Genomic DNA, 17,736 nt, shown 5'->3' on the forward strand with positions numbered 1-17,736 from the left:
ATTTCATATATTCTTATTTATTTTCTATAATACCCAAACATATTCTACGAGATTGAGGTCCCATGACTGGTAAGGTAAATTACAATGCCTTGTTAGAAGATGCATTGGTTTCCGAGATTGCAATTATTGATAGATGGCTATAATTAGTGATCTAATGATCGATCACTAGAAAATGTTTCGTCAGTATATAGAAAAAATATGCAATTTTTCACTTCTCCTAGAAGTACCAAGTTGGCAACACTTAACGTAATGAAGATAAATTCCTTTTAGAATTCAGAAAACATTAATTGCGGTAGAAACTATGAAACCAGTTAAATGTACGCAAATATTTGACTCAAATATGTTTTATTTTTTTGGCAACAATGTCAAATTTTAACACTCTTGATTTTGTGTTCACATTACACTCAAATATTTAACAAATTTGGTTTGCTCAAAGAGAAGGCAAATAGCGTCTAAATACTACAGCGAACTTTATATGAGACCTAAAGCAAATATTATTCTATATCGAAAATGTTCTGCCAATTACCGAAATTGGACAGGTACCGCCATATGGTTGCACAATGCCGCTAATACCTTAAAAATAACCGGCTCAATGTACAAATCAGCTGTTATTTCCATTTGTTTGCTCTTACAAAAATATTGTAGGTCCATCCAGAACTTAAAAGAATCTACTAATTTGAAGAGTTTTGCAACTTCTTACTCAAAAACCGTTCCTTAACCCACAAAACCGGTAAAACATTGAATCAAATTTAAGAGAGCACAAAACAAAATGGCGTTCTCTTTGTAAACTTTTTAATCGAGAAATTTGGCCGAGTAAAATGGTAAACAGAAATGCCTACTTCTTATTGGCTGTTATGTTGATTTTGATGTTTCATTGATTTATAGTTTGTTTGAAAATATCACTTGTTTATCGGCCCAAAAGAAATTACATTATATATAGCATTTTTCCAATGTTTATTAATGGTTGTATTTAAAAATTATACAAAAAATATCATAAAACCAGTAAGGAAAGTAGTAAAGTCGGGCCTGGCCGACTATATGATACCCTTCACCACTTTGGGCATATTCCTCATATGTATCCTAACAGACGTCGCCTTTTCGAAGAAACATTTCGAAGGAACATTGAACGATCTTAAATATGTGATCTTTATCTATATGCAAACCGACTAACATCAATCCCTACACATGTCATTCTGCAACCTATGCTAAATTTTGTAAATAGATTTAAAGCAAACTTTACACACGCTATTTGGTATACAATCAACATGAATAGGACGAAATTATATATGGAAGCTATGCTATATTTAAATCTGAACCGATTTCAAGGAAACTTGCCAGAGATTAATTTATATTAATTTCAGTACGTTGTGTCAATCGGCCTTTAGTGCACCACTTACTTAAAATCGGACGAAAGTATACATAGGAGCTATATGTAAATCTGAACCGATTTCGAGAAACCTTGTAGTAACTTCAGTACATTGTACAAAAATGTGTGCCAGTCGGCCAAACTTTGGGTCTTTAGTGCACAATTTACATAAAATCGGACGAAAATATATATGGAAGATATATATAAATCTGAACGGATTTTCACGAAACTTAGCACACATCATTCTGGACCTAATTCAGTACCCTATGCCAAATTTCATGCAAATCGGAAGATTTATAGGGATTTTGGTGCCCAATTTACCTTAAATCGGACGAAAATATATCTGAAAGCTATATCTAAATCTGACCCGATTTTCTCGAAGCTTAACGTACTCTTTCTAGACTCAATTCCGTGCACTATGCAAAATTCCATGCAAATCGAAAGATATATAGGGACTTTGGTGCATCATTCAGTACACTATGCAAAATTTCGCGCAAATCGAAAGATATATAGGGACTTTGGTGCACCATTTACATAAAATCGGACAAAACTATATATGGGAGCTATATCTAAATCTGAACAGATTTTCAAGAAACTTTACACACGCCATTCTGTACCTAATTGAGTACCCTATGCCAAATTTCGCGCAATTCGGAAGATTTATAGGGATTTTGGAGCCCCATTTATATTAAATCGGACGAAAATATATTTGTGGGAGCTATATCTAAATCTGACCCGATTTTCTAGAAACATATGGCGAATTTCGTACAAATCGAAAGATATATTGGGACTTTGGTGCCCCTTTTACCTTAAATCGGACGAAGCTATATACGGTAGCTATATCTAAATCTGAACCGATTTTCTTCAATTTCAATAGGGTTCCTTGGGCCAAATAAGTGACTTATGCCAAATTTCATCCAAATCGGATCATAAATGCGACCTGTACTTTGTTTACAATTTAACATCTACTGGCGGAGGGACATGCATAAATCGACTCCGAAAGGGATTCTATGCATATTCTCAAAAGGAACCATGTGTATATCTCGTTTCCTAGTGCCTGTTACTAACATATGCACAAAGACATAATACCCTGTACCACAGTGTGGTAAAGGGTAAAAAAGTGGCTTTTAACGAAATCCGGTACAATGTAAACTTTCTATTATGCTTTTGATATTAGATGTGTCTGGTAACTTTCCAGTAACCTTAACTCAGTAAAAGAGTAAGCCGTTTTTATTCTCTTTTGCAATATTACTGAGAAAAGTAAACAGACAACATTCAGTATGATTCAACAGGTTAAATTTTCACTTTAAAAATTAAAATATTTGGATATCTTGCACATTATTTATGTCAATTGGCCATACAACAGCTGATTCAAAAATTACAGAGATTGCAAAATTTTACTGCATACAATTCATTCAGTAAACTCCAGTAAGTTTTTTGTTGTTGAACTATCAAACTTGCTCTCTCACTTTACTATCTTTTACTGGATTTTTGGGTAAACAGATAACATTTAGTAAGACACAATTATTCGGTTCAATGTGATTGAGTTTTAGATGATTTTCCAACTAATTTATAGTTCCTTCATAACTGAACATTTTGTAAAGTAGTTCATAAAATACCTACAGGGATGTTAATAAACTGTTTAAACGCATAACCATATATGCCCTATCCTATTACCTTACATTATTATGAAGGTGAGAGTGAAAATCTCATTCCCTTTCTCTTTTTGTCTATTTCCAGTTCAAAAAAGCACACCCTCAATAATTTCAATAAGTAATAATAATTATCAAGAACAAAAGTAAAACTTTTTTACTTCCTAATTTGTAAAATCATGTTGGGAATACACAATATATATGAAGTACAAATGCAACACACACATACACATATATATTCTCATAATGAGTAACTATAAACTCGCGACAAAGAAACAACAACAACAATTATTATTACAAATGTCCAACAGTCATTAAAATAAAACAAACAAACGGCAACAACAGCATGAGAGTTCGTTTAATTAATATGCAAAAGATGTTATATGTAGGTTCCTTATTTCTTTTTATAGGCTGGGAATTATTCATAATGATATGAATGTATTTCGTGTGTCGATGTAGTTGTGTGGTGGAGGTGCTGTTGCTGATTGATTGATTAATGTTACTGTTGTGCATACTTTTTAACAAAAAAAAAAAATTGAAAATTGAATATTGACATATGACTTTTTGTTCTGGCTCTTTTTACAGATAGACATCAAGTAGTGAAGAAACAAAAGGGCTTTTCCACAACGGAGAACAAAGAACACCCTTGGTCATGATAACTCCAAGGAGTGTAGCAGCACTTGGGCTGCTGGTGAGTAATATTGATAACGTTTTTTTAAATATTTATAATCGTCAGTCCTTAGAAAGTGCGATCAGTTTTTGCCATTTACCAGAAAGAATAATACGAATGGAGATAAAAATTCGATGGCATTTTAAAATCCATCTTATTGATATGAAATACAACTCTGTTGCCATCATTTAAATCATATTTATACTATAACCTGTAACGTGATAATACACATTATACCCTTATATAAAAATCGGGATAATCCTTTTACACTGCCGTTCACTAAATTAGCATCACCAACTACAAAAATAATATTCAGAGTTATTTGAAAGAAGTTTAATACATCCATATATCTCTCCAAAATGTTAATGTTTGCTTTATATAGTTTAAGAATTGAAAAAATCGATTAAGCGATTCTGAAAAAAACCTTAGCAAAAAATGATTTGAAATTTTTGTATTTATGCAAATTTATACGATTTATTGTTGAATCATTGTAAGCTAATATATAATTAACCACAAGCTTTAGATCCGCACAAAATGACATTACCGTTGTGTTTATCGTTAATAATATCGGTTATTGAGAAAATCATAAAAGGTCCCATACAAAGAAATACAAAGATTTAAAATAATATCCTGATTTCTAAATAAAACAGTAAAATGTTTATCAATTTGTGTGACAAATTTTTTTCATAATTAATAGTACATTTACATTTAACCGGATTTCGTTAACCCAGTGGGTTTTAATTGTCAATTCCTTTGCAAATATGTCTTTATGCCTCATAAAGTAGGTTAATCCGGTAAAAAATTATAATGTATATGCCGTTTAATGTGGCTTTTAATGGAGGTTATAAAAATTGATACTTTCTTTCGGATTTGCGGGACATTTTTACATACTTAAATGTAATAAGCATTATTTTAGGCTTTAGTCTTTTATTCATTCAAAATGGCTTAATGGCTCGGTCGGGACCTCTATATGGGGACTATTTTATTGGATTATTGGATAATGCTCTAAATTACAGAAAATCAGATTGGAAAAGTGGGGTAGTGGACATTTTATGGGGTTGTTTATGCTCTAAAAAAACAAATGCCAATTTATAGCCACTACTATCACAAAATTCGATTAAAACCATGGTAAAATAAAACAAAATAGGTGAATCAAAAAAAGGAGTGGCTTCTTATGTCAAATATAAAAAACCCAACACAACTAAAAACGCGGAAAATGGTTATGATTTCTTCCCAGTAGGGAATGCCATAAAATGTTTGTTTCATTCATAACAATGTGCATGCATTATAAAAAATATTCTTCAAAAACACAGGGTGCGCAAAAATTCGCTCGCGAATGATTCAAAATACAGTTTTTTCGTTTTGTGCTCATTTTACGAATGAATTTATGGCGACAAAATCTTTACCCATGGTACAATTATAAAAGGTAACAGCAAATCCAAGCTGATTTGATTTCAACGTAATACTAGTGTCAATATGATTTTGACAAATCATGTTTTTAAAAATCACCCAACAGGAAAATTGGGAGTGCATACAATTTGAAATTGTTCTTTATTAAATGTGCTTCCGTATTAAATTTACTCAATCTGCCTGCTGGGAATGTTTGAGGAAGCAAATCTTTCTGCAAGGAACAACTCGCTATTCCCAGCATTGTCATATGTGTTACACATATATATGGCAATGGCTCAATTATAGGAAAGATGTGGAAGCGATAGAAATATAAATTTGATAGATTTTCATTCATGTTTTTCAATTTTTATTTTGAGGATTCGAAAATATTTCATTTTCACAATAAAAATAATTTGATGATAATTTGTTTGTTTATTTACATTTTTCTGTCAAATGGTTCAACTCAACTAGTAGAACTTACAACAACAAATTTCCATGTGGTTGTTGTATCGTTTTTTGTACGACAACACTTGCTGTTACCTTCTATTATTATACCATGTAATTACTTCATAATAATGTTCGCACACACATAACAAACGATTTCGTTTGGTGGTTGAAATTCTTTCTGACATTCTCTCACGAATGAAAACAAACATTCCCGAATTCTCGCGAATGCTCAAAACAACAACAATAATAACAACGAACGGTCGTGAACTCAATACATAAACATTCTTCCGTTGCTTGTGTGTGTTTACTTTTTTATGACATTTTTGTTTGTTGTTGTTTTTAACGGTGCTCGCGAGCATTTGCGAACATTTTTTTTTTGAGTTTTTCAAAAGAATGTTCTTCAGCAACAAATGCTCGCGAACAAGGCGAGCATTCGCGAGTGATTGCAAGTGCTTGTTCATTCATTGTAACTTTATCATTCGCGATAAATTGAAAACATTCGAATTCTCGCCGTGAGCATTCGTGAGAAAGAGCGTATTTTAATCATTCTTCGAACCCTGCAAAAACCTAATTTTTGTTATAGAAATAAAATTGCCATGTTGCAAATTAGTTTTTGACAAAAATGATGTGTTATTTGTATTTTTATTGTGTTTGAAGAATTTTTATTACTTATTTATATATTCTTTGTTTATCGAAGATTTGAAGTCGATTAAACCATATAATTTTTTCCGAGAAGTGGCTTCTAAACCTCTCCTTCTTCATAGAAATGTTGGGTGTCATAAATCACACAAAATTAAAAGGAAAAAGGCGATACAAAGTGTTCTGTACAGAATTCCTCTTTAGATGGAAAATATTGTGTGTTAAACCGCCGTATGGAGGTGAATTTAACAACATAATCTCATTGCAAATTGAGAAGTTTCATGAGAAATCACAAGGCTTTTATTTAAAGGCTTATATTTCAGAATGTTTGGACCCCAAGAAAATGTTAATGTCCTTTTTTCATTCTTTTGGGATATTAAGAAGTGTTGCGTCCTTAAAACTGTATTGGTTGTTACTATACTGCTTCGCTAGTGAGTGAAGCAGTATAGTCGGACAGATCTATATTCCGAGCCTGTGCAATATTACACAATATTTGCAACCTCTTAATCGATTGGAGGTCAACATCTCCTCTTACTTTGGCATCATTTCCGCCAAAAGTCTTGGTTCAGTTGAACCTCTATATATACCTCTATATCCCTTATCCCTGTAAAAAGTGTGATGTACGGCTTACAATAAAGACCTGCAGGGCGACTATGACACATTACAATATTTTCAGTCCATTCTATTCATAAATATAATCTGAACATCACCGAAACTTGTAGGTGTCGCGAACTTACTGTAAAATTACATAGCTACCCGTACGATATTTTCGACTTCTGGTGTGGTAATTGTATTATTAACCAAACAGTATATTTATGATCAATTTAAAGGTCATCCACCCTTTTCAGATATACTATCAACTTCCCGGGTCTGTGTCCTTCAGAAGAAAATAAATGCGCCATAGAACGTAAATTTTGTCATTTTTTCACACAAAAGTTTGGGTCCTTTTTACCCACTAAATATTGATCGATCATTATCAAAACAGGCATGTTAATTCTATTGTAAGACCACTTTGTTGTCATGTTCGGGTCATAAATGTGGCCTTTAAATCGATCAGAAGAGCAGAATATAATAAAGTATTTGGTTCATATCACCACCTCAATATTATGCGATTATTACTAAAAGCAATAGGGATCTTCTTTGGCCAAAAACCATCCTACATGTGACGATTGTCCATAACTGTGGCCTGTATTACGTTTACAAATCGGTGTACTAAAACGGGGGTCTAGGACAGTGTTGAACAGAACTAAATTGAGAGTAAGTGTGGGAGAGCGTAATGTTGTTCGATAAATATTTTCAATATTTCCACTTGAGAGAGCAAATTTTCTCCACAAATGTTACTGAATTAATTTAACTGAAAAGTTATCGGACACACCTAATAAATAAAAAAGTTTAAAACCATTTGATATTGAGCTGGTAGATATGCATTACCTTGCAATAATTATAACATGGTACAAGGTAAAACAGCATTTACATTAGAACTTTTTACCGGATTAACCTACTTTGTGAGAATTTATTTGACATATATATAAAAATGTTGTATTTTGAAAAGAGGTCTCAATTTAGATTGGGCGAGTTTACTTGCGGCAAGTCATTGTTTGCTGGAGAGAGGGGCAAGGGGAATAGAAATTGAAAAAAATGCCCCTACCGACAATTTTCTGGCAATTCGTTTTGTGTATTTTGTTTGTAGTGTCAGTAAGTTGAAATACCAATCCAGAACATTGTCACAAAATGTAAAAAAAAACCTATATATTTTTGAAAGCGAATTGCCTCGTATAGACCCATGAAGCAAGTTCAAAAGAGAACGATAATAATTGCGCCAAGTAAACTCGCCTAATCTAAATCAGGAGTAAATAAAATTAATTAAAGGCCAGTGTTTTTTACGGACAGTGTATTTAATAAGGTGTAAGTGACAATCATATGGTTTCAAACTTTTTTCTTTATTATTTGTAAAGTAAATCGTCAAAAACATTTTCAATAATATTTCAAAAATGGTCTTTAAATTTAGGCTTTTTTAATAATAAAAATTCAAGAAAACTACAATCATAGAGGGGGACGGAAAGGAAACTTAGGCTTAGTTATAACCCTGTTCGCCATTTGGACCAGATATTTTATGTTATGTGTAGAAATCTGTCCAGAAATCCCAGCTACTCATAAAATCGAGGAGATTAAGTTAGCCTATATTGGAATCGGTCCCTTGGTACTTGTCACAATTCTCGGCGGAGGTTAAATACGCCTATGGAAAGATTTTATACGGTCAAAACAATCCATGATTTAGTCTTTGGCCGTGGATTTATGTCCTTCAATTTTCTTTAAGAAGGCAAGATTTGAAGCCACTCCATAGAAAAAATAGATTGTTATCCACAATATAAACAACATCACAAGGAGCCATGGCCTAATTGTGAGAAAATTAAAATTAATCGCGACCAGGCCTTAAACTTTATTTTTCACTGACATAAAACCGCCAATAACACAAGAATACACAAATTCATTATTTATTCCTCAAAGAATATTTCTTGGCTAAAAATAAATTAATAATTGTTTATTTTTATCAAAAACTTATTGTCAGAATGACAATCTAATTTCAATAACAACAATGTTGTTTTTGTAAAATATTTGTTGTTATATCTGATGCATACACCTTATTAAATACACCTTGTTACAGACTATATTTTTCGACGTATAAAACTAACACTAGTGTTGCATACAATAACAATTTTCTATGTGGTTGTTTTTGAATTGTATTAATCGTGGTTTTGCAGTTATCTTGTGTAATTGTACCATGAGTTAAAACCTTATTAATACTGAAAATGGGACGGCACCTTCCTGTGGGCGCCATAATTAAACGTAGCCCTATATAGACAATATTGATATTTTTCTTAAAGAGGTTTGGTACTCAACGAGAATCCAAAATACCAAATAGCTGCCAAATCAGCGGAAAACGTGTCCAAAATCCTCAAGACACCGTGAATTTGGGAGTTCTGTCTATACACAAAAGACGCGACTGTGCGCAATTTAGTATTGTATATGAATTCCTTGGGAGTTTAGAGTGATTACAACGGACATGTCTAAATTGACTTTGAATTTTGACAAAATTTAAATAATCTTCATACCATGGTGGACGGTGTAAAAATGGGAATATCTGTCATCAACAATGACAGATTATACGCTCAAACCAATCGTCGAAAAATTGTTTCCATTCTGTTCAAGACACCTCCATAACAAAGTATTTTATCGATTCAGGAAAATATTACAGCGAAAGATATCGTTGGCAGACACAGGTATGGAAATAAAAATAAATCATTGGGCGCCAATTTAAGGCTGTAGGGCGAATTACCAATTCTACGTTTAGGCCGGTTAAAAGGAATTAGCTTAAGCCGATGTACGGCTCATTATCACTGTGCACGGTAGTCTCCTGTTCGTTTTTCGAATTTCTGAGAATACTCGGACACACAAATTGTGCGGAACCATTCACAATTGGCCTTCTACGTTGTACACGTTGAACTGTCGTCACATGACAACTTTTGCCAAAGAAAGTAGCGAATATTTTTTTCGAATTGACATTACTCGTAGGAGATTTGTTATGGAAAATGGAATATATCGGTCCAAGTTTTATTGAATCCATATATAACGGTTATTTATTATTTTCATTGCCATTGCCATTGCCGATATCTCATTTCTTATTTTTTTTCCTCATATTTCTCTTTCAGTTACTCTGCTCGAATCCATTATGGGCACACATACGCATTGAGGCGCCCGAAGAACATAATGCCCCTACTTTTAAACCTGGATTTTTTAGAGCAGCTGTTGAAAGTGTCCCCGATAAAGAACTACAAGAAGATACATTCAGCCGTTATTCGCTTGCACCAACTTTTGGAGATGTTTTCTTACCGTTACGTAGTGCTGTGGAAAGTATACCCACCATTAATACTAAATCGCTGGCCGAACTAAGGGAGGCGGCCTCTCCACTGCGGCACTTTGTTCGGGATGCTGTTGAATCATTTCCAGTAAATGACGACGACGATGATGATTACATTGAAGAGGAGGAATATTCGGCAAGTATTCGTGAAGCCTCCGTTGAGGAAGCAATGCCTGAGAAATTGGAGTTGACTGAACCTGAACCAGATATGGATGTTGAAACATTTCAAGAACCAGATGCATGGTCGGTATTGGATAAATACTCGGCATATATAGTACCCAATCCGCATAATGATGATTTACCCGAACCCTATCGTGCCGATTCGCCATACCAGCAATTGGTAAAGGCCACAGATATTGAGGATCCAGAGAGCATAGAAGATGTGGCTAAGGTACGCCAGCAATTGATTGCTTATGGAGCTTTGGAAAATACCCGCAGCAAACTTCGAGATGATGTAGAAGAATTCGATGATGTTGAGGATGGGGATGATATACCCTATGGCGCTTTGGCCCATATTAAGCAGTCGAAGCCGAATAAGAATTTCAATAACTCCCCCGAGGTTTTATGCTATGTCACCAATTGGGCATTTTATCGTAAGGCGGATGGCCAATTTGTGCCCGAATATTTGAAGAATAAAAATTTGTGCACGAAGATTATTTATTCGTTTGCCTCCTTGGATCCGGATCATTTGAATATTAAGGAGTTCGATCCATGGGTTGATATTGATAATCAATTGTATAGTCGTGTGGTATCGACCGGTATTCCCGTATTGATTGCCATGGGTGGTTGGACTGATTCGGCGGGTGATAAATATTCCCGTTTAGCGGGGGATGACATCAAACGTCGTGTCTTTGCCTCGAATTTGGTCGGATTCTTACAACGCCATGGCTTCTCCGGATTGCATTTGGATTGGAATTATCCCAAGTGTTGGCAAAGCGACTGCTCAAAGGGCCCAGCTGCGGATAAACCCAATTTGACAAAGTTATTGAAAGAAATCCGTTCCGAATTTGATCGTGTCGATAAGAAATTGAAATTGGGTGTTGCCATATCGGGTTATAAAGAAATCATAACGGAGGCTTATGAATTCCCAGAGTTGTCGAAAATTGTGGACTACATGACCGTTATGTCTTACGATTATCATGGAGCATGGGAGAAACAAACGGGCCACGTGAGTCCCTTGTATGGCCGCAAGGGGGATAAATATCCTCAGTACAATACCGACTACACCATGCAGTTGCTGATGAAATTGGGCGCCCGCAAAGATCGCATTATTATGGGTATACCCTTCTATGGTCAGAGCTTTACGCTGGAACGTGATAGCTCTCAGTTGCAGGGTGAAGGTGTCGCGGCCACAGGTCCCGGAGAGCCTGGCGAGTTTACCAAACAACCGGGTATGTTGGCTTATTATGAAATTTGCCAAAGGATTCGTAAACAGAAGTGGTTGACGGGTCGTGATGCGGAACGTAAATCTGGCCCCTATGCAATGTTGCGTAATCAATGGGTGGGCTATGAAGATCCAGCCTCCGTCGAGGCTAAGGCACGTTATGCAGTAAATTCTGGATTTGGAGGTGTAGCTGCATGGACTGTGGATTTGGATGATTTCCAAAATCGCTGCTGCAGCGAAGCATTCCCTCTGCTGATGGCCATAAATCGTGCCATGGGTAGACATAACTCTGAACCACCAACACGTTCAGATTGTAGCCGTCCTGCGGTTCCAGCTACTCCAGTGCCACCGGTAATGACAACCATTAGCAGTGATGGTTCGGGAGGTGGAATGATGCATGATCATACCACCAGTAATCCGGTGTGGCAATCACCGTCTACCACGACCACCACTACTACACAGAAACCTTCAACAATTTGGTGGTCACCACCATCTTCGACAACTACGACCACAACTACAAGGAGGCCAACTCAGACCACCACCACCACAAAACGTCCGATGGCCACAAATAAACCCACAACAATTCCCGCACCTGCAGTCATCCGACCTGAAGTAATTCCCGCCAAGGACTGTCAACCAGGACAATTCTATCCCGATTCATACAACTGCAATAGTTATTATCAATGTATTGTACCGGGTGAGGTTCGACAACAATTCTGTCCCGGTGGTCTGCATTGGAATGAAAAGAATAAAAATTGTGATTGGCCTGCAGCGGCTCAATGTGCCCCGAAGAAAAAGCCTACGGCCTCGGGAGCCAAACCTACAGCTAAACCCAGCACAAAACCAACAACCAAACCTACTACCCAGAAACCCACTCCCAAACCAACCCAGACACCGACACCCCAACCCACCACATTCACCACAACCCGCCGACCGGTACCCGCCTCCTGGACCAGTACTAGACCCCCAAAACCGATTGCCACAACACGAAAACCCAGTTCCCAAAGTCGTCCACCCACCTCGGCAAAATGCAACGAAGGTGAATACTACAGTCATCGGAATTGTGGTCAATATTACATTTGTATCAATGGCATGCTGGTTCCCAACTCCTGTGGAGGCAATCTCCACTGGGATGCCATACGTAAGATTTGTGATTGGCCGGAAAATGTCAAGTGTGTAACAACCAAACGTTATTTACGTATTGTCCAATCGAAATCCAATCCCGAGGATCCATGTAATGGTGAGGAACGCGTTCCATATCCTGGAGACTGTTCCAAATATTTGTTCTGCCTGTGGAATCGTTTGCAAGCTGCTGATTGTGGTCCAGGTTTACATTTTAATGCTGCTTCGGGAATGTGTGATTGGCCAGCAAGTGCCATGTGTTCGGCCGATGGAGGGCCACATGAGGGTGGTTCGAATGAATTAAATCCCAAGCCGGCGCCGACGACAAAGAGACCCACTACAACGACTACCACCACCATGAGACCCACTTACCCCACCGATAAACCTGCCCTGCAACCCCTAGATGGTTACTACAAGGTTGTGTGTTATTTCACCAATTGGGCTTGGTACCGCAAGGGTGCTGGACGTTATACTCCCGATGACATTAACACCGATCTATGTACCCACATTGTTTATGGCTTTGCGGTATTGGATTATTCCGAATTGGTATTAAGGACCCATGATTCCTGGGCTGATATTGATAATAACTTCTATACTCGTGTCAGTGGCTTGAAAAGTAAGGGTGTCAAGGTCAGTTTGGCTTTAGGTGGCTGGAATGACTCTCAGGGTGATAAATACAGTCGTCTCGTTCGCAATCCTCAAGCTCGTGCTAAATTTGTAAAACACGCCCTGGAATTTTTGGAGAAATATGGTTTTGAAGGTTTAGATTTGGATTGGGAGTATCCAGTGTGCTGGCAAACGGAATGTAATAAGGGTGTTGCCGACGAGAAAGAAGGTTTTACCGCATGGGTCAGAGAGCTATCGGAGGCGTTTAAACCTAGAGGATTACTGCTGTCGACAGCTGTTTCACCAAGTAAGAAAATTATCGATGCTGGTTATGATGTTCCTCAGCTGGCCAAATATTTCGATTGGATTGCCGTAATGACCTATGATTTCCATGGTCAATGGGATAAGAAGACGGGACATGTTGCACCATTGTATTATCATCCTGATGATGATTTTGATTACTTTAATGCGGTAAGTAATGATGGGGTTTTCGAAGAGGGGTGCGTAATCTATATCATGATCGAATGGCGATCACAAAAAGTCGACTGACTGATTATTCGAAAGCCGACTTATGTATCCCTATTTCCGAAAAATTGTATGGGATTTGTAAATTAATTGTACGATTTATTGTAGAACTATTCCCTCAACTATTGGATTGAAAAGGGTGCTCCGTCGAGGAAAATTGTCATGGGTATGCCGCTATATGGTCAATCGTTTACCTTGGAAAATACACGCAATACCGGATTGAATTCTAAGGCTCCAGGACCCGGCAAGGCTGGAGAATTTACCCGAGCTGCAGGCTTTTTGGCCTATTATGAGGTAAAGATAACCTATAAATAGAAGAAGTGTATGAGGGTAGTTCACACATTGTAATATATTTTCTTGCAGATTTGTGATCGCATCAAACACCAAGGCTGGGAAGTGGTACAAGATGAACAGGGCCGCATGGGTCCCTATGCCTACAAGGGTAATCAATGGGTGTCCTTTGATGATCCGGCCATGATACGCAAGAAGTCCCAATTGGTTAGGGCCTTAGATTTGGGTGGTGGCATGGTTTGGGCATTGGATTTGGATGATTTCCGTAATCGATGTGGTCAGGGTGTGCATCCTCTGTTGACCCAGATACATGATGTGCTGAAAGATCCCCCCACGGGATATGAACCTACACGTAAGTCTAACACATTTTCGGAATATTTCAAATCTAAAAATTTATATTTGTTTTCTCTTTCAGCTGGTCTTATTCCCGTTAAAGAACCTGAATCTGTGGAGGAGATGATTAGCTCCCAGGAAATTATCTATCCCAGCGAAATTGAAACGGTTTCCAATGTCATTGATCCCATTAATGAGACTGAAGACAATGATAATGACGTAGAGATCATAACAATGGGTGACGGGTCCCAGGAGGTTACCTCACCCACAGATGGCGGCGAGTTCAAGGTTGTCTGTTATTTCACCAATTGGGCTTGGTATCGTCAGGGTGGTGGCAAATTCCTTCCCGAAGATATTGATCCGGAGTTGTGTACCCACATTGTCTATGGCTTTGCTGTGCTGAATCGTGAACGTCTGACCATACAACCTCATGATAGTTGGGCTGATTTGGATAACAAATTCTATGAACGGGTTGCTTCATATCGTGCCAAGGGTATTAAGGTTACCGTTGCCATTGGTGGTTGGAATGACTCGGCTGGTGATAAATATTCACGTTTGGTCCGCTCCGCTGAAGCCAGAGCACGTTTTGTTCGCCATGTCATGGAATTCATTGAGAAATATGGGTTTGATGGTTTAGATTTGGATTGGGAGTACCCAGTATGCTGGCAAGTAGATTGTAAGAAGGGTACCTCGGATGAGAAGGAAGGTTTCAGTGATTTGGTCAGAGAGCTCTCGGTGGCATTTAAGCCAAAGGGATTGTTACTTTCCGCCGCAGTGTCACCCAATCAAAAGGTGATCGATGCCGGTTATGATGTCCCAGAATTGTCGAAACATTTCGATTGGATTGCTGTCATGGCCTATGATTATCACGGACAATGGGATAAAAAGACCGGTCATGTGGCACCCATGTATGAACACCCAGCCGGAACTGAGGGATTCAATGCCAACTTCTCAATTAACTACTGGTTGCAAAGTGGTGCTGAACGAAAAAAATTGGTCATGGGTATGCCCATGTATGGTCAATCGTTCTCTTTGGCCCAGGCCGATCAACATGATCTAAATGCACCCACTTATGGTGGTGGTGAGGCTGGAGAAGCCACTCGAGCCCGGGGTTTCTTGGCATACTATGAAATTTGCACCTACATTCGGAAACGTGGTTGGAATGTTGTGCGGGATCCTCGTGGACGTATGGGCCCTTATGCATATTTGCGTGATCAATGGGTTTCATTCGATGATGCTCCAATGATTCGACATAAATCGGAATATGTTAAGGCCATGGGATTGGGTGGTGCCATGATATGGGCATTGGATTTGGATGACTTCAAGAATGATTGCGATTGTGAATCGTATCCATTGCTGAAGACAATTAATCGGGTGCTGAGAAATTATCCAGGACCACATCCTAAGTGTGTGCTGGAAGACAGAGATAAGACAATGAGTAAGTAGTGGGCAGGAGGAGAAGGAAGAGTTTTGGATAACCAATCTGAATTTTAAATTCTATTCTTCACTTTACAGTTGCCGGCATGACCATGGCTCCCCAGGCCCCAGCGAAGCCAAAACCCACAATTAACACTAGTGTACAAAATGAGGCCATAATTCAGGCTCACAAGCCAGGAAAACCAACTTCGGCGCCCGGCAAACCCAAGGAATGTGCTGGACGTAATTATGCTCCCCATGAACGGGATTGTAACAAATATTATATCTGTCAATATGGAGAATTGGTGGAACAAAAGTAAGTATTCAAAACTCTGGCATTTTGAAAAATCTTTAACTAATCCTTCTTTTGTATCTTCCCAAAAAGGTGCCCCTCTGGCTTGCATTGGAATCAAAACTATTGCGATTGGCCACAGGCCAGTAAATGTATGGTGCGTGATGATCACACCACGAAAAAACCCATGGCACCAAGACCCATACCCACAACAAAACCCACATCTGCTACCACGAAGGCTCCACCAAAGGTCACCAAGAAACCTGTAGTGACACCCAGTAAGAAACCCGTGGCCCACCCCAAACCCACGTATGTCCCACCATTGGCCAGTAATGAAGATTACAAGGTAGTTTGCTATTTCACCAACTGGGCTTGGTATCGTCCCGGTCAGGGTAAATATGTTCCCGAAGATATTGATGAGAATCTCTGTACCCATATTGTCTACGGTTTTGCGGTGTTGAACAGTAACTCCTTGACCATCAAGACACATGACTCATGGGCAGATATTGACAATCGTTTCTATGAACGGGTTGTGGCCTACAAGAAAAAGGGTCTTAAGGTTACTGTGGCCATTGGCGGGTGGAATGACTCATTAGGTAGTAAATATGCCCGCATGGTTCTCGACCCACAAGCCAGACGCCGCTTTATTGAAAGTGTTTTGGCATTCTGTGAAAAATACGGCTTCGAAGGTTTAGATTTGGATTGGGAATATCCAGTTTGTTGGCAAGTGGATTGCTCCAAGGGTTCGTCCAACGAAAAGGAAGGTTTTGCCTCATTGGTACGTGAATTATCCGAGGCATTCAAACCTAAAGGTTTACTGCTCTCCGCTGCTGTTTCACCCAGTAAAATGGTCATTGATGCCGGTTATGATGTACCCAAATTGGCCAAATACTTTGATTGGATTGCTGTGATGACCTATGATTTCCATGGACATTGGGATAAACAAACCGGTCATGTGGCCCCTCTCTACTACGTTGAGGGTGATAGCAACCCCTACTTTAATGCTAACTTCAGTATTAATTATTGGCTTGAAAAGGGTACTCCACCCAGCAAACTGATCATGGGTATGCCGCTGTATGGTCAATCGTTCTCCTTGGCCGACTCGAATTCCCGCAGTCTCAATGACAAATCTGTTGGTCCTGGACGCGCTGGCACCTATACTCGGGCTGGTGGCTTCTTGGCCTATTATGAAATTTGTGAACAAATTAGCAACGGCGGTTGGACAGTAATGCGCGATCCTCAGGGCCGTATTGGTCCCTATGCCTACAGTGGCAATCAATGGGTATCCTACGACGATGTCAATGACATTCGTCGCAAGGCACAATTTGTACGTAAAATGCGTTTGGGTGGTGGTATGGTCTGGGCATTGGATTTGGATGATTTCCGTGGTCGTTGTGGATGTGGTAAACATCCTCTGCTGCGTACGCTTAATCAAGAGTTGCGTGGCATACCGGGACAAAGGGCAAATGATTGTACATAAAAGGAGGGGAATCACACTGAAGTAACGAATCGAAAGAACGTTCGATATGTTCATGTGAACGCAATGAGGTTTTTTTAGTTAAGTAAAGTGCCAATATTATTATTATCATTACTATTATAATCCATAAATTTAATAATGTTTATATTTATTTATAAACTTCGATTAGATTTAAGCAACGTATATAAATATATTTTAGTTATAATAT

General features: G+C 38.2%; 1 protein-coding gene across 1 annotated transcript; it reads left to right on the forward strand.

Moving 5' to 3' along the window:
• The first annotated feature begins 3,630 nt into the window (after positions 1–3,630).
• Positions 3,631–17,531, forward strand: LOC133322027 (probable chitinase 10). The gene is made up of 7 exons (XM_061531095.1): positions 3,631–3,709; positions 9,874–13,665; positions 13,828–14,013; positions 14,083–14,362; positions 14,426–15,781; positions 15,859–16,075; positions 16,145–17,531. Exons 1-7 carry the CDS (start codon positions 3,671–3,673, stop codon positions 17,529–17,531), a joined length of 7,257 nt encoding a protein of 2,418 aa, XP_061387079.1. The 5' UTR covers positions 3,631–3,670.
• The last annotated feature ends 205 nt before the right edge of the window (positions 17,532–17,736 follow it).

The sequence above is a fragment of the Musca vetustissima genome, unplaced genomic scaffold (genome assembly GCF_032173495.1).
Source record: "Musca vetustissima isolate MV318-11 ecotype Yass unplaced genomic scaffold, APGP_CSIRO_Mvet_v1 utg488, whole genome shotgun sequence".
In the NCBI taxonomy this organism is placed as follows: Eukaryota; Metazoa; Arthropoda; class Insecta; order Diptera; family Muscidae; genus Musca; species Musca vetustissima.

Coding starts and splice junctions, on each gene's coding strand:
- LOC133322027 (XM_061531095.1), top strand. CDS start 3,671: ATGATAACTCCAAGGAGTGTAGCAGCACTTGGGCTGCTG. Junction 3,710..9,873: donor TAGCAGCACTTGGGCTGCTG/GTGAGTAATATT, acceptor TTTCTCTTTCAG/TTACTCTGCTCGAATCCATT. Junction 15,782..15,858: donor AGACAGAGATAAGACAATGA/GTAAGTAGTGGG, acceptor TTCACTTTACAG/TTGCCGGCATGACCATGGCT.